This window comes from Bos indicus x Bos taurus, chromosome 8 (assembly GCF_003369695.1).
Source record: "Bos indicus x Bos taurus breed Angus x Brahman F1 hybrid chromosome 8, Bos_hybrid_MaternalHap_v2.0, whole genome shotgun sequence".
Classification (NCBI taxonomy): Eukaryota; Metazoa; Chordata; class Mammalia; order Artiodactyla; family Bovidae; genus Bos; species Bos indicus x Bos taurus.
Window position 1 is genome coordinate 10,702,849 of NC_040083.1, and position 22,781 is coordinate 10,725,629.

A 22,781-nucleotide genomic window follows, 5' to 3' on the forward strand; every position below is an offset into this window, starting at 1 on the left:
TGGGTTGTGATTGCATCATGGATTCATTTCCCCAGAACCTTTACTTCTATTGACAACTCTTTTTAAAAAAGATTTCTTTATTTGGCTGCGTAAGGCGTTATTTGCAGCAGGCGGAATATTTCATTGTGGCGCACGGGCTTTCTAGTTGTGGCTCGGGCTTAGTTGCTCTTCAGCATGTGGGATCTCAGTTCCCTGACCAGGGGTCGAACTCATGTCACTTGAATTGAAAAGTGGATTCTTAACCACTGGACCTTTCCAGGGAAATCCCTTGACGACTCTTTGACTAACTTTTCAGAGTAGTGGGGCATGAAGGGAACCGCTGGACCAGGAGTCAGGAAGCATGCCGTTAGGCAGATCATAAATATGCTCATGGTTTCAGTCTCTTTATCTGTAAAATGGGGAAACTTTTTACCAAAGACTGCCTAGACTCAAAATCAATGATGCAAGTCTGAAAAACTCAGTTTGGGCCATAGTAGAGAGTCTTCTGCCCAGAATGAAGTTGAAGACCCCTCTTCCAAACTTCGCCCAGTCTTTATACACCGTGGAAAGAAACAAATTTAGATCAAGCCCCACCCTGTAAGGGGATGTTGACACCCTGTTATGTGCAGAAGAGGTTAGCCAGGCGGTATGGACGCTCAGAAGCTAGTCAGGAGACAGCTGATGAAGGAACTGCTGACTTTAACCAGAAGCATTGTTACATAGCCAGGATGTGATCACTGTCTTTGAGATTCTGAAGAGCTGTCTTGTGGGAAAAGTAAAATTCACTTGCTTTCTGTGACCTCAGAGGGCAAAATCAGTGGTTAGAGAGTACAGGGAGGCAAATTTCAAGTCTGAACAGAATACAGAACATTCCAGCACTTAGAACTAACTGAAAGTGGAGAGAATGGCTTTAAGCAGAGGTTGGGCATATGCTTTTCTTGGAGATTAAAGTGCTGAGTGAACACTTTAATTTTGTTGACTATTGTCATTTTTTTGTTTCTGGGTGTGCCATGTGGGATGCAGGATCTTAGTTCCCAGACCAGGGGTCGAACCCTGCCCCCTGCAGTGGTAGCACTGGATTGCCAGGGAAGTCTCAAGGGAGAATTTGAAGTGGGGCTCAAATGCTCCTCTAATGCTGTGAGCCTCTGAATGTAATCTGAGATGACTTACATCCTCCAGGGCAGCCACCATAAATGCTGTGCACTGGCAGAAGCATCAGCTCCAGCACCCACAAAACCACCTTCCTCAGTCCCAGCTTGAGGTTCAGGAAAGAGCTAGTGTATATGGATCCCCTCATCACTTGAACAAGCTGTGTACCAGATTCCCCAGCTCTCTCCATCCCAAGATTTCCAAGGCAGAATTCCCTCTGTGCCTCCTTCGCCTCCACCTCCTACTCTGCCCCACCCCCACTACTAGTTTCCATCTTTCTGGTGTGTAGATCAGAGAGGGAGACAAAGGTGTGGACAGTGCACAGCAAACAGACCAGCATTCCTAGACATCCCAGGATGTACCAGGGTTTGCTGTGTCCCTAAGTGCTCCATGAGCATGCAGGAGACACCCGATGCTAGATGATAATGACTCAGAGGCACGCCCCTCCCCTTCATATTGTGAACTAGCTGCTTATAATCAAGAAAAGGAAACCTCTTTTTCAAGAGAAAAGGGTGGAAGACCATTGAGGTGGTTGTCTGAGGAGGGAAATGCACATGTGCTAATTCACTCAGTTGTGTCTGACTCTTTGCAACCTCATGGACTGTAGCCTGCCCGGCTCCTCTGTTCATGGGCCCAGGCAAGAATACTGAGTGGGTTGCCATGCCCTCCTCCAGGGGATATTCTCCACCCAGGGATCAAACCTGAGTCTCTTATGTCTCCTGCACTGGCATACGGGTTCTTTACCACTAGCGCCATCTGGGAAGCCCCAGAGAAGGGAAGGTATGGTAAAAAGCATCTCCTCTAGCCTAAAGGGAATGGGATCCCGAACTGGGGAGTGGGAATTACCAGCGCTGCCCGGAGCCTGGCTGAGTCTGCTGCTGGCATGGTCCCTTTAGGCAGTTCCAGAGCAGACTTGGAGGGCAGCATCTGGGTTCCAGAGCAAGCAAGCCCTCTGGGTTGGAATCCTGTCTCCATGTCTTACTTGCTGTGCTGTCTGAGGCAAAAGTAACAGCTTTAGCCGTAAAGAGGGGTAAAAAAGGGTCCTTTGCTGCTCTTTAGTTGCTCAGTCGTGTCCGACTCTTTGCAACCCCATGGACTGTGTAGCCTGCCAGTCTCCTCTGTCCATGAGATTTCCCAGGCAAGAATACTGGAACGAATTGCCATTTCCTTCTCCAGGGGATAAGGGTACCTCCCTTCTAAAGTGGAGAGGATGACACACAATATTGGAGGGTAAGCCTCGTGGAACTGCTGATGCCTGATCCTTTCCAAAATACAAAAAAAAAAAAAGAGAGAGAGAGAGAGAGACCGGTTCCTACGGATCAACCTCATCCATAGATAAGTCTGTGCGTGAATGCGTGCGTGCGTGCATAAAGGCTAAGTCGATTCAGTCCTGTTGGACTCTTTGTGATCCCATGGACTGTAGCCCGCCAGGTTCCTCTGTCCATGGAATTCTCCAGGCTAGAATACTGTAGTGGGTCGCCAGGCCCTTCTCCTGGGGATCTTCCCAACTCAGGGATGGAACCTGCATCTTTTATGTCTCCTGAATTGGCAGGCGGGTTCTTTACCTTTCGCCACCTGGGAAGCCCATAGATGAGTCCAGGGGTTCCCAAACTCAACCGCATCTTATAACTACCCTGGGCTCTTTTTTAAATTCCAAAGCCCGGGTCACCTCCCAGACCCATCCGATCACAATTTCTACAGGTGGGATCCCTGGCCAGGTGATTCTCACGGGCAGACGTGTTTGGGGACCACACTGGCTGAACACCGTTTAGGGGATGTGTTAAGGCGCTCAGCCTTAGCCACTTCTCCTTTTCCTTCCTCTCGTTGAGCGTCTCCTGCCGGGGCGGGGGTTGGCGGAGGATCTCCGCAGCCGTCTCATCTCTCCACCTCCTCCTTCTCCTCCATCTCCGCAGTGTCCAGGCCCCGGAGCTCCCCGGACGACCTGAAGGCGCTGACTCGGAACGTGAACCGGCTGAACGAGAGCTTCCGGGACTTGCAGCTGCGGCTGCTGCAGGCCCCGCTGCAAGGGGAGCTGAGCGAGCAGGTGTGGAAGGCGCACGACGCGCTGCAGAACCAGTCGGACTCGCTGCTGGCGCTGGCGGGCGCGGTGCAGCGCCTGGAGGGGGCGCTGTGGGGGCTACAGGCCCAGGCGGCGCAGAGCGAGCAGGCGGTGGTCTTGCTGCGGGAGCGCGCGGCCCAGCAGAGCGACGCGGCGCAGCTGGAGCTCTACCAGCTGCAGGTGGACAGCAACCGCAGCCAGCTGCTGCTGCGGCGCCACGCCGGCCTGCTGGACGGGCTGGCGCGCCGGGTGGGCGCCCTGAGCGACGAGCTGGCGGACGTGGGCGGCGCGCTGCGCGGCCTCAACCTCAGCCTATCCTACGACGTGGCCCTGCAGGGCACGCGGCTGCGAGACCTGCGCGTGCTGGTGAGCAACGCCAGCGAGGACGCGCGCCGCTTGCGCCTGGCGCACCGGGGCTTGGAGCTGCAGCTCAAGCAGGAGCTGGCCGTGCTCAACGGTGTCACCGAGGACCTACGCCTCAAGGATTGGGAGCACTCCATCGCGCTGCGCAACATTACCCTGGCCAAAGGTATTCCCCTTTCCGCCACGCACCGGGCCCTCGGGGACTGCGAGGGCCCTTACCGCTCAGCACTTCTTCCCACATGATGCACACGACTCCCCTAGGCCTGGGAGTCCCACTCCCTCCCCAAGCCCACACCTCCTTTATTAAGTCTCGCCCTCAAAGACCCTGGAGTGTCCCATCCAAACGGATTATGTGCATTTCCAGGCCTGCACAGGATAAAGGTCCTCCCTGCCACCCCGCTCCTCCCCCAAGACAGCACACACTCTGTTCACACCCCGAGCCATGAGAATGGCCAAGGGTGGCTCCCGGGGCCCTGGGTGGTCAGAGCCTTGGATGTACCAGCCAGAGCCTCCAAGAGTTTGGGGTTGGGGAGGAAAGCAGGGCTCAAACTGGGGGTAGGGGTGCTCCCCCAGTGTCCTGGTGCTTCCATTGTGTTGGGTTGCATCCCCGACATCTACAAGGCCTGCACTTGGCCAGCTTCAAGACCAAAGAGAGAGCCTGGAGTCAGCAACAGGAACATGGATGGTTCACCGGAAAGGGGAGCTGACAAGTCTGAAGCAAGGTTCTGCAGCGACTCCCCACTGTGTGTGGCAGACATCTGGCAGGTCCTGGCCGTGGTCTTTGCTCCTGGGGGAAGGGGAGATTGCCAGTTATAGGGGGATTTGATGTGGGGTGGGCTCATTGGTTACCAGGGAAACCAGCATAGGGGCACGCCCCTCACCTCCCCTTTGATAAACTGTCACTAGCTAGGGCCCAAGGCAAGTATGTAGGAAGGTCAATGATGTGAGTAGGTGTGGGTGAAGCAGGCATTGGTCAGGTGGGGGATGGACAGAGAGCAAGAGAACAGCCATCTTGGGTGGCCTGACCATACACAGGTGGAGCTACAAAAAGTGGGAGAATTCCAAATTTGAACCTGCTCTTCCAGGCTGTTATAAAGCCATAGTTCATCCAGGTAGAAGAACATATTTTATTTTCTTTAACAGTGTGTTAGCTTCAGTTTTCACTCTTACATATAATGGCAAAAATGTGCAGGCCTCCATTTGGCCTATTGCTCCAGGTCCACAAACATCAGCATCTTTACAGCCAACCTCCCTCTCTTGCAAACCTGACTGACTGCACCCCTACTCACCTCTCCCCAATTCCTTCCCACTGGTGTCCACCCTGCACATCATTGTCAGAGGCACAGTTAGTGAAATGTACTTTCCCTGCACGACCCGCTGCTCAGAACCTGCCATGACTGCCCCGGAGTCTGTCAGGTGCACCAAAAGTCCTTAGGCTGACAGTGGACAATGATAATACCACTTTGAACACCAGCTCTGTTGGGTACCAGGCCAAGTGTAACTCATAGAATGTCTTTTAAAAACAATCATGAGATTCAGGAAACTGCTCACAGTGGCAGTCTGGGAGGTGATGGGCCAGGATTCGAACCCCAGCTTTTCTGATTGCAGAGACGATGTGCTTTCCATTGCATCCCTGTCCCCAGCCTGTCTTTCCTACCTTCTCCTCCACCTGGTCCCCTGTACCAGGGTTCACTCTGCAGGGGCCAGTCGAGCAATGTCAATGCATAAAGTGACTTTGGTGTCAGGGGAATAGTAAGGGTTATGACAGGTCTGGCCCGTTTTGGCCTCGACATAGACAAGGTCTTCCCATTTTTTCCAGAGAAACCAGAAACATGGAATGTTCTAGAAATTTTTTAATTGTTTAACTCCGTGGGCCAAATACTACATATCTGTGGTTCCTGTATGGTCCGCAGACAGCCAGCTTGCACCCTCTGCCCTGTGTGAAGCATCCAGTCCAGTGGGACATGTCTTGTCCCTGCCCTGGAGACACACCCCTCCTTGCCCACTCCCTTGGCTTTCATCCAGCCATTCCTCCCACTGCAAAGCCCTCTTCTTCTTCCTCCTCATCCAGACCCCACTGCTCCTTCCCATCTCACTCAGACCCACCTCCTCCAGGACCCCACTGGCCTCTCTAGTTCACTGAAGTCTCCCTCCTCTGAGATTCTGTATTTATCAGAGCAGAAAGTAGTCATGATGAAGACTTCTACTTATAATACTTTCCAAGTCCGGTTTATAATAATAAAACATCATTTGGTTTTAAAGTGGGTCCCCATCACCAGCTGTGAGCTTCTTTGAAGGCAGGGTTCACTGGAGAGCCAATAGGATTTCTGCAGAGAAGCAGCTGAGGCTCCAGGAGGAAGTACCTGGCTTACTCCAGGCCACACAATTAGAAATGATCCAACCTAGGGCTTTTGTTTTCAACAGCTTTAGTAAGGTATAATTTGCATGGCTTTCCTAGTGGCTCGCTCAGATGGTAGAGAATCTGCCTGCAATGCAGGAGACCTGGGTTTGATCCCTAGGTTGGGAAGATCCCCTGGAGAAGGAAATGGCAACCCACTTCAGTATTCTTGTCTGGAGAATCCCATGGAGAGCCCATGTCATCAGACGACTGGTTTTCTTTCTTGGGTGACTTTGGGTTTCACGTTTCAGAAATCAAAGAACAGGAGGCAGTGTGTCTTCTTCCAAATCCACACACCTGGGGTCTCAGCTTCTTGTTTCCTTGACCTCCCCAGTCTGCATGCTAAGTTGTTTTCAGTTGTATCCAACTCTTTGCGACCCCATGGACTGTAGCCTGCCAGGCTCCTATGTCCATGGGATTTTCCAGGCAAGAATACTGGAGTGGGTTACCGTGTCCTCCTCCAGGGATCTTCCCGACCTAGGGATCGAACCCACGTTGGGTTATGCCTCCTGCATTGGCAGGCAGGTTCTTTACCACTAGCACCACGTGGGAAGCACCACCCCAATCTGGTCAGTACTTAGTAATAGCAGCGACGCTGAATCATAACCTACAGTGAACCTACAGGTGAACAGACATTTTGTCAACTTTAATTTTCTACATGGACATTAACGATTGCTAATCCTCACATCCTACAAAAATGGTGTTACTGAACCCATTTTATCTTTTTTTTTTTTTTGGCCATGCCACGTGGCATGTGAGATCTTAGTTCCCCAAACAGGGATTGAACCTGAGCCCCCTGCAGTGGAAGCGCAGAGTCCTAACCACTAGACTCCCAGGGAAGTCCCTGAACCCATTTTATAGTTGAGAAACTGATGAATTTCCCAATGTTTATTACAATTGGCAAGTAACAAAGTGACAAAGCCAAGGTTCAAAGTGGGTCTTTCTGGCTCAAAAAAAGCATGTTTTTGTCACTAAGTATGGTACTTTCCAGGGCGGAGAGAGACTGGCTAGGAGCCATGAAGACAGAAGAGAGAGTGGTCCCTCAGGTCTATCCCTATATTGGGAGGTAGTCACTCCTGTTGGGCTTTCCCGCGGCTCAGATGGTAAAGATTCTGCCTCCGATGCAGGAGACCCAGGTTCTATCCCTGGGTCAGGAAGATCCCCTGAAGAAGGGAATGGCAATCCACTCTAGTATTCTTGCCTGGAGAATCCCATGGACAGAGAAGCCTGGCAGGCTACAGTCCATGGGGTTCCAAAGAGTCGGACACAACTGAGCGAGTAACACTTTCAAGGGAACACTTTTCCACCAGGCACTCCCCCTCCCTTCCTCTTCCGGTCCACAGATGATGTCCCCGTGCTTCTTGCTGGTGCAGCCTCCTTGGCCTTATCGAGCATTTCACATTCTTAGTTTCTGAGCCCACTCTCCTTTTGGCTCAAGCTAAAACAGCTCCAGATCACCCATTCGCCATGGTTCTTCCAGTGGAATCCTCCGAGCGGTCTTTCTTTGGTTCTGAAACTAAGTTCCACCCTTGCTTCCTTTATACCGAAATTTCCTCTGAGTTCTGCCCAGGACTGCCTTGTAGTCTTCAAGCTTCACATCTTTTTAAAATTCGTATTTATTTATTTACTTTGGGCTGTGCTGGGTCTTCGTTGCTGCACCGGGCTTTGTCCAGTTGTGGTGCATGGACTTACTGTGGTGACTTCTCTAGTTTCGGAGCACGGGCTCTAGAGCACGGCTCAGTAGTTGCAGCATGAGGGCTTAGTTGCCCCGTGGCATGTGGAATCTCCCTGGACCAGGGATCAAACCCCCTGAATTGGTAGGAGGATTCTTTACCGCTGAGCCACAGGGGACATCCCAAGCTCTGCATTCTTGATGGGCTGCTGGCTCTTCAGAGATGAGCACCATTCGGCCCCTGCCCCTCCCAGGACCTCCACTGTGCTGTGTCTCCCTGTCCCTCCTCCCTCTCTCATGGTTGCTGGGGAAGTTGCTGGGGACCCAAATGGTGTGATTAAAGAGAGTTCCCTTTGGCATAGCGGAATATAATTACCATGTAACTGCAACAACACAAAACTCTACCCTGGCTTTTGGATAAGGGATTTTTAGCAGATAAGCTTTGCTGAATTTGTATATTGTGGTCTGAGTGGCTTTTGTTGACTAGTTTTGTTCAGTTCCACTCAGTCTTTAAACACAGACACACACCGCACACCCTCCCACTCTGCCTTTTCCTGGCTCAGAATCCACAAATGCTCCACTGTGTATATTTTTATATATATGAACTTGTTTATGTTATTCTTGAGCATGACCCCAAATGGTTGCATTCTCTCACTTTGTTCCACAGTTTTCTACGGGTTTTGCCTCTGGCTTGTCTTTTGTGTACATTCACCGTGGTGCTCTCTGTTTCCTGCTTTGCGTTCTCAGCACTGATCAGGTCTGTTGAAATCTCTCTGCGGTGCTGAAAGAAGCAGAGAACCTAGATGATCAGGCAGGCGAGGTGTTCCAGGAGAAGGAAAGCTAACCAGAGAGGGGAGGCTCCCAGGAGGGGTAGTGTGTGAGCAGGGGCCTGATGGCAAGACTCTGCAGCCACGTGTTCAGCTGCAGTAGGCTCTGTTCACTACATGGATGTTCGTAGACTCCCAGAAGGTTAGAGTGACAGATGGGCTCTGAAATCAACTAGCCCATCCCTCCTTTTGTAGTTAAGGCCCTGGAAGCTCAGAGCAGAGAAATGACCTGCTGACATCAAATCCCCAGCCAGTGGCCCTGCTGGGCTAGAAAATTCATCTCTCAATTCATGAAAGCAGTTGGCAAAGCATACTTATCTGAGGGCTGCTTTTTCAAGGAAAAAAATAGACCATCTAGTAGAGAGTCCCATTCAACAAATATTCATATGTAGGGACTGTGTCTCCACCTCCCCTCACAGCGAGTGGCAGGGGGCTCCATTGTTTCACCTTCCACATCCAACTCTGCTGGGAGGGGAATGGAGTGTGCAGATAATATTTGAATGAGCTTTCTTTTTTTTTTTAAGAATTTATTTATTTTTGGCTACCCTGCGTCTTCTGTAGGCTCTTCGTTGCTGTGTGCAGTCTTTCTCTAGTCGCAGTGGGTGAGTTTCTCATGTGGCTTCTCTTGTTTGGAGCACAGGTTCTAGGGTGCAGGGGCTTCAGTAGTTGTGACACACGAGCTTAGCTGCCCTGTGACATGTGGGATCTTTGTTCCCAGACCAGGGATTGAATGCATGTCCCCTGCGTTGGCAGGCGGATTCTTAACCACTGGACCACCAGGGAAGTCCCTTGAATGAGCTTTAAGCTTCTCCTCGTTCACACTGTCACTGTCTCATCATCTCTGTTTCACTGGAACAGTCAGAGCACAGGTGAGGTGAGGTCCTGCTGGGACAGGAGGGGAATGCATGCTGTGGAAGTCATTGGTTGCACCCAGCCTTGCCCACTGCCCCTTTGCCTGAGGCTCTGGGGAAAGCTGGCTTTGCAGGCTGGCCACAGCCTGGTGCATATACTTGGGGCCCCAGAGAGGGTGCACGAAATGAGGCTCGAGAGCTCACGACAGTGTAAAATGTCAGTGTAAACGTCAGTGACGAGAATCCGGAGCCCCAGTGACATCAGGGAAGTGGAAGCAGAGCCATTACTTGCGGGACCCCACCTCCAGCAGCCGGCCTGGGATTAGCATACTTCTGCTGGAGTGTTTACATTACAGTCTCGGGTCACTGTTTCGCTGGCTTCAGGCCTGCCGCATCAGCTATCAGTGAACATTTGTTCTTGGCAGGTCATTGTCTAGATTCCAGCACCCACGGGTCCCCCACTGCATCTCTCATTCCAGGATCCGGGAAGGGAGAATGAATTGTCTTTCCCTTCCTGATGGCTGATCCTCAGAAGAATCCTGGTGTTTCTGCCCAGTGTGCGTGCGTGCTCAGTCGCTCAGTTGTGTCCGACTCTTCGTGACCCCGTGAACTGTCGCCTGCCAGTCTTCTCTGTCCATGGGGTTGTCCAGGCAAGAATACTGGAGTGGGTAGCCGTATCCTCCTCCATGGGATCTTCCCGACCCAGGGATCAAACCCAGGTCTCCCACCTTGCAGGCGGATTCTTTACCATCTGTGCCACCAGGGGAAGGCCTTCTCCCCAGTCCCCAAATCCTTTGTTCTGAGCTGGAGATGCTTCCAGCTGAAGCGGCTCAGGGCAGTCGGGTGAGTGCGGAATTGCGCTGGGGGGTGGGCTAGACCGGTGGACAGACAGGGACCTAGGCATGGGACTGCTCTGCTCCCACTTCCCCTGTCCTCTGTGGCAGGAGCTGGGAGAAGAATGTTGACACCAGGCCAGAAGCACAGTGAGGGACTCTGGTCTGTTCCTATGATTGAGGAGAAGTGGACTCTGCTCCTCCTGTCCCAGCTTACCTCTTTTCCGACCTGCTCCAGTGATAGAAAAGATGAGATGGCGTAGATGGTGAGAATCTTAAAACTCATCCGAATGTTACTCAAAGAAAAGGAAAAAATGCATTTGCAGGAACATGAATGGGCCTAGAGATGATCATACTAAGTAAATCAGACAGAGAAAGACAAATATCATATGATGTCACTTACATGTGGAATCTGAAGTATGACACGGATCAACATGTCTATGAAACAGAAACAGACTCGGAGATACAGAGGACAGACTTGTGGTTGCCCGGGGGAGGGGGAGGCAGGGAGGGATGGATTGGGAGTTTGGGATTAGCAGATGAGAAGTATTAGGTATAGAATGGATAAACAGCATGGGCCTACTCTGTAGCACAGGAACTATATTCAGTATCCTGTGGTAAACTGTAATGGAAAGTATGAAATATATCAGTTCAGGTCAGTCACTAAGTTGTGTCCGACTGTGACCCCATGAACTGCAGCACGCCAGGCTTCCCTGTCCTTCACTATCTTCCAGAGCTTGCTCAAACTCATGTCCATTGAGTCAGTGATGCCATCCAACCATCTCTCCCTCTGTCGTCCCCATCTCCTCCTGCCTTCAGTCTTTCCCAGCATCAGGGTCTTTTCCAATGAGTCAGTTCTTCGCATCAGGTGGCCAAAGTGTTGGAGTTTCAACTTCAGCATCTGTCCTTCCAGTGAATATTCAGGACTGATTTCCTTTAGGATGGACTGGTTTGATCTCCTTGCGGTCCAAGGGACTCTCAAGAGTCTTCTCCAACACCACAGTTCAAAAGCATCGATTCTTCAATGCTCAGCTTTCTTTACAGTCCAACTCTCAGACCCGTACATGACTACTGAAAACCTAACTCAGGATCTGACTACTCAGGACCTGACTTGATGTCATGTTCTCCGGAAGCCAGGCTGACAATCTGGAGCTTGCTTGGACTCCTCCCTTTCCTCTGCCCCAACCCCCTTCACGGCTCTCATCCAGGTGATTCCCGAGGCTTGTCTCTCCCTCCTTCCTCACTGCCTCCCTCATCGGGGTCCTCCCGGCCTCCCTTCCTGGCTCCAGCTTCTCTCTCTTTCCCACTGTTGCTGTCTGATTGATCCTGTCAGTGTTCAGCCTTCTTTATAGTCCAACTCTCACATCCATATATGACCACTGGAAAAACCATAGTTTTGACTAGACAGACTTTGTCGGCATATTGTAAATATAAAAATATTATAGATATATAACTGAGTCACTTTGCTAAATAGAAGAAACTAGCACAGCATTATAAATCAACTATACTACAATAAAATTAAAAACAATGCTCATGCAGGGACCACTGGGATGGCTTACACCATATAGCAGCTTCCATGACTCCCCAGAAGTCATTCCTTGAATCTCACTCATGTGCTGGATGCTGTGTGGGGCCCAGGGCCATGGAGAGCGGGGCTCTAGCCCCACAGGTAGGCCTCTTCTCCTTGGGGACCACAGTCTGAGAGGAGTGACAGTGACAGGCACGTGGATACAGGGTGGCCTGTCCAGTCTTGGATGCTTCCCTGGGGAATCTGTGCACAGTGATGCTCGTGGCTCCTCCCAGCTCTGAGATGTGGGGGTTCCGCCCTGGTGCCCTCTGAGATCAGAGGGGTGAGTGTGAAGGTGAGCTTCAGAGCTGAGAGCGACGGGCCTCTGAGAAGGGAAAGGACTTGGCTAGTATTTGGGGACACCATGAGGAGAAAGCTTTGGCTGAGGTGGAGGAGAGTTTGTATCGAGAAGCATCAGACTGTGAGTTTGCAGAAGGGGTCAGGTTGGGAATGATTTGCAGGAGTCTCCAACAGAGAGGGCTGCTCGTCGTAGTGTGAGGGGCTTCCGAGGGCTCTGAGTTCACCTGATTTTGATGGGATCAATTGGACAGCAACAGTGGGTCATTGAGAGAAGCTGGAGCCAGAAAGGGCTCCACCCCTATGAAGGAGACAGGAAGGAAGGAGGGAGAGACAAGCCTCGGGAATCACCTGGATGAGAGCCGTGAAGGGGGTGGGGCAGAGGAAAGGGAGGAGTCCAAGCAAGCTCCAGATTGTCAGCCTGGCTTCCGGAGAACATGACATCAAGTCAGGTCCTGAGTAGTCAGATCCTGAGTTAGGTTTTCAGTAGTCATGTACGGGTGTGAGAGTTGGACTGTAAAGAAGGCTGAGCATCGAAGAATTGATGCTTTTGAACTGTGGTGTTGGAGAAGACTCTTGAGAGTCCCTTGGACAGCAGGGAGATCAAACCAGTCCACCCTAAAGGAGATCAGTCCTGGGTGTTCATTGGAAGGACTGATGCTGAAACTGAAACTCCAATACTTTGGTCACCTAATGCAAAGAGCTGACTCATTGGAGGAGACCTTGATGCTGAGAAAGATTGAGGGCAGGAGGAGAAGGAAGTAACGGGATGAGACGGTGGGATGGCATCACTGACTCAGTAGACATGAACTTGGGCACACTCTGGGAGCTGGTTAGGGACAGGGAGGCCTGGTGTGCTGCAGTCCATGGGGTCGCAAAGAATCAGGCATGACTTAGCGACTGAACAGGAACAAATAGATCTCAAGAATGCATCACCAGCAGTCAGCGCTGATTTGAAGAAGTGCTTGGTCCTCAGAGCTCCAGACAGCCTGGCCCCTTGAGACCCAGACTGGCCACATTCCAGGCTCCTCTGAGTCAGCCTGGCTAGTACCACCCGAGGACACGACTAAGCCCTGGAAATCAGCACCTGCCTTTACTAGCCACCCTTGCTTCTTCCCAGTTAATCTCTAGTAAAGGTCTTCACTAACCACTTGCTGTTGTTGTTTAGTCTCTCAGTCATGTCTGGCTCGTCACGACTTCATGGAGTATAGCCCACCAGGCTCCTCTGTCCATGAGATTCCCCAAGCAAGAATACTGGAGTGGATTGCCATTTCCTTCTCCAGGGGATCTTCCCAACCCAGACATTGGCAGGCAGATTCTCTACCACTGAGCCTCCAGGGAAGCCCACACTAAGCACTTAGTTGTATCTTAAAAACTCTATCCACGTGTAGGATATTTTTAGAATCTGGCTCTTATTGAACTGGCAGGGGGGTTTCAGATGGGGCTATTCTAATAGCCATCCTCAGTAATCTCAGCATAGTTCTGATGAAGCATTTTGAAGAGTAGGGTACACGTGGTCAGGACATTCTTGCCACTCACAGGTTCTCAAGCCCGTTTATATCCACCATGTCACTGAGTTCCCTTACTCCTCACTGCAAATACCTGAGGAAGGAATTTCTACTTAGATTTTACAGACCCAGAATTTGAACCCAAGATCTCCATCCTCAAATCCCACCTTCCGAGTGATGTCTGTCTCCTTGATGCCTCTCCATCAGAGTTAGTCCAAGAGATAGCATCCTGTTTTTGCCAGAACTGCTGCTGGGAAGGTCCATGTGTTGGGTCACACCCACCTTGGAGTGAATAGAAGAAATGGAGGACGTGGTCTCTAGCATCAGTGACCTGGTTGAGCCCAGGGTGCTGAGTTTCCTAGGGCAGGAAGGAGGGCAGGAAGGAGCAGGGAAGAGTGAGAAGGGGTGGAGTGGTCTGGGGGCAGGAGAGGGTGACAGCCCTGTGACTGTGATGACAGAGATTCAGGAACTGCTGTCAGCAACCTTTGCTGCAGCCTTGACCTGGCCGGGGGATTGCTGGCGTGGGCGTTATAAAGCTCACTTGCTTCTTCCCGCTCTCTTTCTCTGCAGTATAATCTTAGGCGTGTTCCCGACAGGTGTGGTGTCTCGGTCCTATTGTCTGGAAGCTGAGGTCCCCATGGCCAGTCTTACTTTGTTTTTCTTCCTATAAAAGAAGAGTGAAAGTGGATCAGTCGTGTCCGCCTCTTAGCGACCCCTTGGACTGTACAGTCCATAGGTTTCTCCAGGCCAGAGTACTGGAGTAGATAGTAGTAGTAGCCGCTCCCTTCTCCAGGGGATCTTCCTAACCCAGGGATCGAACCCAGGTCTCCCACATTGCAGGCGGATTCTTTACCGGCCAAGCCACCAGGGAAGCCCTGGTGAAGAGAGGAAGATGATTACAAACCGCGGTCCTCCTCACATGATCCATGCCTTGTTTAATGATCTGTGCACTTTTCAATTGTTGATTCCTTTTTTCCTCTGTTCTCAATGCATTGGATTCTTAAACCGCTGTCAACTTTGGTTAGGGTCTGAGGACAGTGCCAACTTTGGGAATGTATCAGTACATCTTGATCTTGGCCGCCTGGCTGTTTTGTGTGTCTTAACACCCTCTGATCTCATATACTCGTTCATTCGGCAAGTATTTATTGAGCAAGCATGACTGCTAGGGGGCGAGTATACATGTTTCGGTTTCCTAGGGCTGCATGGCAGAGCAGCACAACTTGGGTGGCTTTTTGTTGTTTACTCAGTTATGTCCAACTCTTTGCGACCCCATGGACTGTAGCCCACCAGGCTCCTCTGTCCATGGGATTTCCCAGGCAAGAATACTGGAGTGGGTTGCCATTTCCTCCTCCAGGGGATCTTCTTGATCCAGGGATTGAAGCCAAGTCTCCTGCATTGGCAGGAGGGTTCTTTACCACTGAGCCACCAGGGAAGCCCCTGGGTGACTTGAAACAACAGAAATCGATTCTCTCACTGTTCCGCAGGCTGGAAGTCTGAGATCCAGGTGTGCACAGGACCATCCTCCCTCTAAAAGCTCTGGGGGAGGATCTTTCTTGGCCTCTTTCTCTACTTCTGATGTTGCTGGCTATCCGTGGTGTTCCTTGGCCTGTAGACGCATCATTCCAACCTCGGCCTCCATGGTCACCTGGCCTTCTGCCCGTGTGTCTGTCTGTCAGGACACCAGAAATTGGGTTAGGACCCACCCTACTCCAGTCTGACCTCATTTTAATTAATTACAGCAGCCAAGACTCTCTTTTCAAAGAAAGTCGTATTCTGAGATCCCGGGTGGACCTGAAATTGGCAGGGACAGTTTGACCCAGCGCAGTACAGCTGGGGCATTTTCCTTGGTCCTCTTTTTTGTCTCACTGAGCAGCCAGAATGGAGAGTTTAGAATCTGGGTCTTCACAGCCAGTACAGGGATGCCAAGGGTGTGGTCCTGTCTCAGGGAGCTGGCCATTTTCTTGGGAAAAAGAGAACATGTACACTTGTGACTACAGGACATGGCAGTGTGGGATAAGCATCAGATTGTATCAAGGACATGTGTTCAAACAGGCCCTGCCCACATGTGGCAGGAATGATGGATCAGAGAAGGCTTGGCCACGAGAGTGGCAATGAGCAGCCTTGGTGGGGCAGGTAGTGATAGGAGATTGATGGGGAGGGCCCCCTGGCTCACCAGCCTGGGAATAGCAGGCTGCAGGGCATGAAGGGACAGGTCTCTTCTGGGAATGATGTGACGTCTCGCATGATGAGCGAGGCCGGGTTGATGGGGCCAGACAGCCCTGAGCTGATCCACGGCTCCCTCACTCATTAGCTGGCTGTGTGGTCATCTGAACCCAGAATGTGTGGACTGAGTCAGATCACACAGGCTAGAATCCCTGCCATGCTGGAGCCTCACCGTGGAAGGAGGCCCCACCAGGGAGCATTTAGAAACCCCTTCTTCCATCCAGGTGCTCAAGCTAGAAATCTGAACCTGATCCTGGCTGCCTCCTCTGCTTTCACCTACATTAGCCAAGGTCTGTCTCTTCTACTTCTTAACAGCCACTGACATCCCTCCTCATGGCTACTTCCCTAATTCAGGGCTCCCCTACCTCTCAGCTGGGTGCAACCTCCTCCTTAGCCTCCCTGCCTTTATTTCCCCCTGTTCCCATCCCTTTTCCAACACCGCAGCCCGAGCACTCTTCCTTGTGTGCAGATCTGGCCACACTTGTATTTCAGGTCCCTCCTGTGGCTTCTGGTGCCCTCGGGGTCAAGTTCAACACTTGCACCAGGCCTCAGAGACCCTCTACTTTCTCATCCTTCTTACCCCATCATGTGTCCCCCTGGCTTCCAATCCTACCAACTCTCACAGATCTTTAAGCTCTTATGGGGATTGTTCTCTCTGCCTGAAACTTTCCCCTTTCACTGTGTCTTAGATAGTTAAGGCTGTTATAACAATACCATGGGCTTCCCTGGTGGTTCAGTGATAAAGAATCCAGCTGCCAATTCAGGAGACTTGGGTTTGATCCCTGAGTCGGGAAGATCCCCTGGAGAAGGAAATGGCAACCCACTCCAGTATTCTTGCCTGGGAAATCCCATGGACAGAGAAGCCTGGCGGGCTGTAGTCCATGGGATCACAGAGAATCAGAACATAGCAACTAAACAACAATACCACAGACTGGGTGGGTGGCTTAAAAGGCAGAGTTTTCCTTCTCACAGTTCTGGAAGTTGGAAGTCTGAGACCAGGATTGGGTTCAGATGCAAGCCTTCATCCTGGCAATGGCTGCCTTCTTGCCACATCCTCCTATAGCAGAGAAAGCATGCTTGCCAGTACAAGTGTGAGGAAGGGAGGGAGAGAGACTGCTCTCAGAGGTCTCTTCTTAGAAGGGCACTAATCCCATTATGGGGGCCCCACCCTCATGACTTCATCTAACCTTAATCACCTCCCAAAAGGCCCCAACTCCAAATACCATCACATAGGAGGGTAGGGCTTCAACACATACCTTTGATGTTGGGATGAGGGAGCCACAGACATTCAGTCCATAACACACTCCCACTCCTCCCTTTACTTAGCCACTTCTGTTCCTCCTTGCAATTTCACTGTGGATGTTACTTCTTCCAGGAAGGTTTCCCCGATTTCTGCCTCCCCCACCCACAACACACACACATACAAAGGTGGACTAAGTAGAGCCCCATGTGCCTCCAAAGCATATTTTTGACACTTCCTTTCTGTAGGAGTGAGGGTTTTTTTTCTTTTTAATATTTATTTGGCTGCCTCGGGTCTTAGTTGCAGCACACGGAATCTTTCACTGTGGCCTGTGGGCTCAGTAGTTGTGGCCTGAGGGCTTAGCTGCTCTGCATCATGTGGAACCTTAGTTCCCTGACCAGGAATCAAACCCGTGTGGCTGCATCACAAGACAGATTCTTAACAGCTGACCCACCAGGGAAGCTCCGCAGAGGGGGTTTTTGTTTTCTCGGCAGGCGACCTGCTCCAGAAAGCTGTCCTCTAACCTGAGTGCCGTTTGTCACCCTTTCAGGACCACCGGGCCCCAAAGGTGATCCGGGGGATGCAGGGAAAGAAGGCGAGCCTGGAATCCCTGGACTACCTGGACTTCGAGGTAATGGAGGCCCCGGGAGGGACCTGGACATACCAGGAAGGGAAGGGGCTCTCCCATCCATCCCTGACTTTCTGTTTTATTGTTGATGTCGGTGATGGGGCTCTCAGGACAGTCCCCAATTGACTCAGCTTCAGACGCCCTGTTCTGTTAAAAGACTAAGAGGTTGTTGGTGTAACGTGGTGTGTTTTAGTCTCTCAGTCGTGTCCGACTCTTTGTGACCATGTGGACTGTAGCTGTCAAGCTCCTCTGTCCATGGGATTTCCCAGGTAAGAATACTGAAGTGGCTTGCCATGCCTTCCTCCAGGAGCTCTTCCCCACCCAGGGATCAAACCCAGGCTTCTGTGTAGCAAGCGGATTCTTTACCATCTGAGTCACCAGGAAAGCCCTGCTGTTAATATAAGTCAGTTAAAAAAATATATAAGTTCTTTCTGATTTGGAAAGCTTAAAACATTTTTTAAGTAGTGTAACACTAAGATGGAGCAAATCCTTTTCCATAGAAAGTACCAGGATCTGAAGGACAAGAGTGCACAGGAGTCTTACAGCTCCCTGAACCCCAGGTCAGGGCCCCTGAGACCAGGATCATCGGAAGGAATCAAGGGCGTCCTCTGATCCAGAGCAACCCTTCAAGTATGCCACACCCCGTCGGCATTTCCTGGGTCCCCAGCACTTGACCCCTTGCTTCTGCGGAAACCACCCCAGTCAGTAGACACCCGTCCTCTCCTGCCCTCTGCTACCTGCCCTAGTGACAGCCTGGAAGGTCCAGTAGCTGACAGGGAGGGTACTTTGGGACCTTCTGGAAAGAATGTGTTCTCCTTAGATGCCTTGTCTCAGGAGTTCCTGTTCCATTGCCTTATCAAACTTTGCATCCCAGCCTGTCAATTCTGGAGCCTCTGCTGTGAACAGCATTTTTCTAGGAGAGTGTAGAGTCTTCTTGGGGCTTCCCAGGGGGCAGGAGACGAAGGAGACATGAGTTTGATTTCCTGGATTGGGAAGATCCCCAGGGGGAGGGCACAGCAACCCTCTCTGGTATTCTTGCCTGGAGAATCCCATGGACAAGAGAAGCCTGGAAGGCTATGGTCCATAGGTCGAAACGAGTCAAACATAACTGAAATGACTGAGCATGCACACACTTAGAGTCTTCTAAGTCAGCAGTCCCCAACCTTCTTGGCACCAGGGACCGATTTCATGGGAGACAATTTTTCCTTGAACGGTGAGGTGGGGAGATAGTTTCGGGATGAGTCAAGTGCTTTAAATTTACTGTGCACTTTTTTTCTATTATTATTACTTCAGCTCCACCTCAGATCATCAGGCATTAGATCCTGGAAGTTGGGGACCCCTATTCTAAGTGATGTAAGAAAAGAGGAGGCTTATCAGGGGAAAGGTATCTGCTTATTTATGTCAGGAATCACACCTCCAAACCCTCTCCTTCCTAAATCTCTAAGGAGGCTGCAAACAGGGGAGGAGGCAGAGGCTGGTGGAGGCGGAGCTCACAGCCTGGCCTTCACTCCTGGCCTCCGCCTCTCAGCGCAGCTCCCTAAACTCAGAAGTTAAGGATCCCCAAGGGCTTCCAGAGCAGTCTTTTTCTTCCTCAGTCAGTGATGGGATGGGGGACCCCTGGGCATATCGTGCATGAGATTCAGAATTCCATGACAGCAGGGCTGTTGGCCTACAGGAATGTTATGTTAGGGGGCGGAGGGGAAAGGAATCAAGCCCTTTTCTGAGGTCTTTCCACCCTCTTGGGACCCTGGTCATTTGGTGTTTGCTGTAGAGAAATCATAAGTGAAAGGCAGATTTCTTCATGTCTTGGAAAAAGGTCAAAGAAAACGAACTAACATTCAAAGCAGGAAAGAACAATTAATTAGTTAATCAGAGTGCCCTGCTTTGCAGAGATAACTTTGGGCTTAGGTCAGGCCTCCAGGGGTGGAGGCCTCACTGGGTAAAAGCAATTGTTGACTTCTGGTCTCTATGGTGACCTGCAGCTGGTGTCACGGGCCTTGGGGCCAGGAGCCCTGGGGCCTGATAGATCAACAGCCTGTCTCACCCCAATTATTGAGCTTTTGGACTTCCTCCCTCCTTGTCAGCCTGCCATCCCCTTCTCTATACTTCCCTGTGTTTGTTGCAGGGAAGGGACCTTTCTATTTTTTTTTTCTATGGAATGAGGAGTGATTTCATCTTCTTCCTACCCTAAGTACCAATAAGCCCTTTTCATCCAGCATGAGATGAAGCCAACCCATTAGGGCTAAGATCCTGTCTCCAACAGTGTCTGCTGTGTAACCTTGGGCAGGTTGCCTCACCTCTCTGGGCCTCAGTTTTCTCATTGGTAATACAGGTGGAATAACACCTCAGATTATGGGCAGAATTAAATAAGATACTTAATAAAAAGCATTCAGAAAAGTGCCTGGCACATTCAAAAGGCTCAAGATTTTTTTGCAAATCTAAATCTCCAGCATAGGTAAAGCTAAAGAGAGCTCGCCCAAATGAGTTTGGCACCTCCGACATTGCTCACAATAGACTTGGACCTTTCTTGGGGAGGGATCCAGACTCATTGGGTTAAAGGTGCTGACGGGGAGAGTTTGTGTTGGCCTTTTGAGGTCTGTTTTTGCAGCATCTTTAACTGAAAAAAATCAAGAAGCAGAGGCAACAGGAAGATGCATGGTTGAGCCAGACAGTGGTCACTGAGGGCCCTTCCAGTTCTGAGTCTGAGGCCCCAAAACTTTCTTGTCTCCCCTAGGTCTGCCAGGGGAGAGAGGGACCCCAGGACTGCCCGGCCCCAAGGGTGATGAAGGGAAGCTGGGAGCTACTGGGCCAATGGGCATGCGTGGCTTCAAAGGTAACACTGCATCTCAGAGCATGCTTGCTTACCACCCGCCCCTGAACACCAACTTGGGCACTGGACTATGGACTGGGCTCAAATTCTGGTTCTGCCACTGACCCGCTGAGTGACCTTGAGCAAGTCACTGAATCTCCTTAAGCATCTGCTTCTTTTCTTCCTTTTGGCCATGCCATGTGACATGCGAGATCTTACTTCCTGGATGAGGGATGGAACCCATGCCCCCTGCAGTGGAAGCGTGGAGTCCTAACCACTGAACCACCAGGGAATTCCCATTAATCATCAGTTTCTGCATCCCCAAACTAGAAATCCTCATGATGCCATATTTCACAGGGCTCTCATGAGGGTTACATGGAATGCATATGAGTGAAAACGCAGTAAATTCTAAAGCACTATAGAAATGCAAGGGCGTGTTCCTGTGCTTGCAGTTCAGTGACGTAATGAGAGGAAACCGGGCCAGGAGAACAGAGACTGCAAACCCAGGCTAGCCCCTGCCCCCAGGACGGCCAGATTCCTTACAGTTTGTCATATTCTTTTGGTCCCCCAAATAGTTAAACTTTAAACAGTTCTCAGATTTCCACTGTCAATAGTGTTTCTTCTGACTTGTTTTCCTTCATGTTAATAGTCACCTTGTTCATTTTCAGGGGAGCCCATCTTTGCATGTTCATTTCGAGTCTCCAAACCTCCTAGCACCATTGCAGAAGTAGAAATCTGACACTCTTTCCCTGGCCTTTGCCTCCTCCCTTGTTCTCACCCCACATCAAGGATGACCTGTTGATCTTGGATCACTGGGAATTTTTTATTTTACTTTCTGCCTGGTGATTAAACAGACTGAGGTTTTCCTTCCTCTTATATCCACATTTTTAAAAATTGATTTTTAAAACACATTACAAAAGCAGCGCATGCTTACTAAAAACAATTCAACAATACAGAAATGCATAAAGTCTAAAGTATACAGTGAGTGCCCTCCTTCGTGGTCTCTTAGGTGCTTACTCTTCAGAGTAACTACTGCAAACACTTTGGAGCACATCCTTCCAGACTTTTTTCCAAAAACACATTCATATTTACATATATGGTTGCCTTTGTTGTTTTTTTTTTTTTTTTTCCAAAACTTGGATCACACAAGGCATCTTCCCCTGGAACTTGCTGGCTTCCTTTTTTTCATGAGAGAATTTGCCATAAGCTTTTGATTTGTAGTTGATTTTCTGGAGGCACTTGGATGGAATCCCCTGGTCTTTTTAATGTCCCCTTGAGTGGTGTCAGGACCTTTCAACTTCTTTGTAGAGTGAGATGTTAGCTGAGAAAAGAGCTTTGTTCTTTTAACCATATCCTAGGAAGGAAATGCCACAATTCCCTGGAAACTCCCTCGTGTTGTATAACCTTCTTCACCAAAAAATCTGCCCGATGTAGAACCTATGTTTCTCCTTGTAACTGAAGACCCTCCCTGCTTCCTTTTCTTCCTGCATGCTTATTAGAGCAACCTTGGATTTAAGCTTCTAAAATTTTGGCTATTTAGTAGGAATATCTTTTCTTTGTCTGCTCCCTATGGGATACCATGCACTCCTTTAAGTCCATGCTGCGATGGTCCTCTGTGTTTTAATTAAGAGGGAAGGAAATGTCTCGGCTTGGTGCCCACCCACCCTGCTCCCAAGGAGGACTGGACAGACAGCATAACTGACTCAAGCTCTTACCCTTCCTGCCATACATGCCCTGCAGGTCTGCAGGCTCCTGCCTCAGCATTTCTCTGGTTTGGGGTTAATGTCTCCTGCAGATAAGACTTTGTTCACCATGTGGATTTATTTCCATTTCTAATGTGGGTTTTCCTCCTCTGTTCTAGGTGATCGAGGCCCAAAAGGGGAGAAAGGAGAGAAAGGAGACAGAACAGTGGATGCCAGTAAGGAAATTCTGTTGGGGTCACTGGATTCTGGGTCAGCACGGGTGTGGCTGTTGCCCCAAGCAGCCCCACAAGTTTTGGGGTCTGGAACATGGAGCCATTGGCCCTGACTCCAGTGTCAAAGAAGCTACCTACCTGCTCTAGGGCTCAGTTTGTCCAGCAAGAGAGAATTATACCCCAGGGGCACAGGCTATGTTTCCAGTGGTTGTATAAGGGTCTGGAGGCAGACTGCCCAGGCTTCTTTCTGGTTGCCTCACTACGTAATGTGTGCCTCAGTTTTCTCATCTATAGAATGGGAATTAAAAGTGTTCTTACATCATAGAGTCATTGTGAGAATTAAATGAGTCAATCCATGTAACTGGTGGTTAGGACACATGGTTAGGACTCAGTATTAATTATTAGTATCCTATGTAATACACCAATTCAGACAGACTTTCTCAAATCATCAGAGATGCTTGCT

At 50.4% G+C, this 22,781-nt stretch overlaps 1 protein-coding gene across 1 annotated transcript in view; it reads left to right on the forward strand.

Annotated features, from left to right (window-relative positions):
- The window catches only part of SCARA5 (scavenger receptor class A member 5), a 134,575-nt gene that overhangs the window by 75,152 nt on the left and 36,642 nt on the right, over positions 1-22,781 (forward strand). The window contains exons 4-7 of the mRNA XM_027549047.1: positions 3,042-3,716; positions 17,517-17,597; positions 20,329-20,427; positions 22,265-22,321. Of these exons, the coding sequence (XP_027404848.1) occupies positions 3,042-3,716; positions 17,517-17,597; positions 20,329-20,427; positions 22,265-22,321 (912 nt within the window). The remainder of the gene's footprint in view (positions 1-3,041; positions 3,717-17,516; positions 17,598-20,328; positions 20,428-22,264; positions 22,322-22,781) is intronic.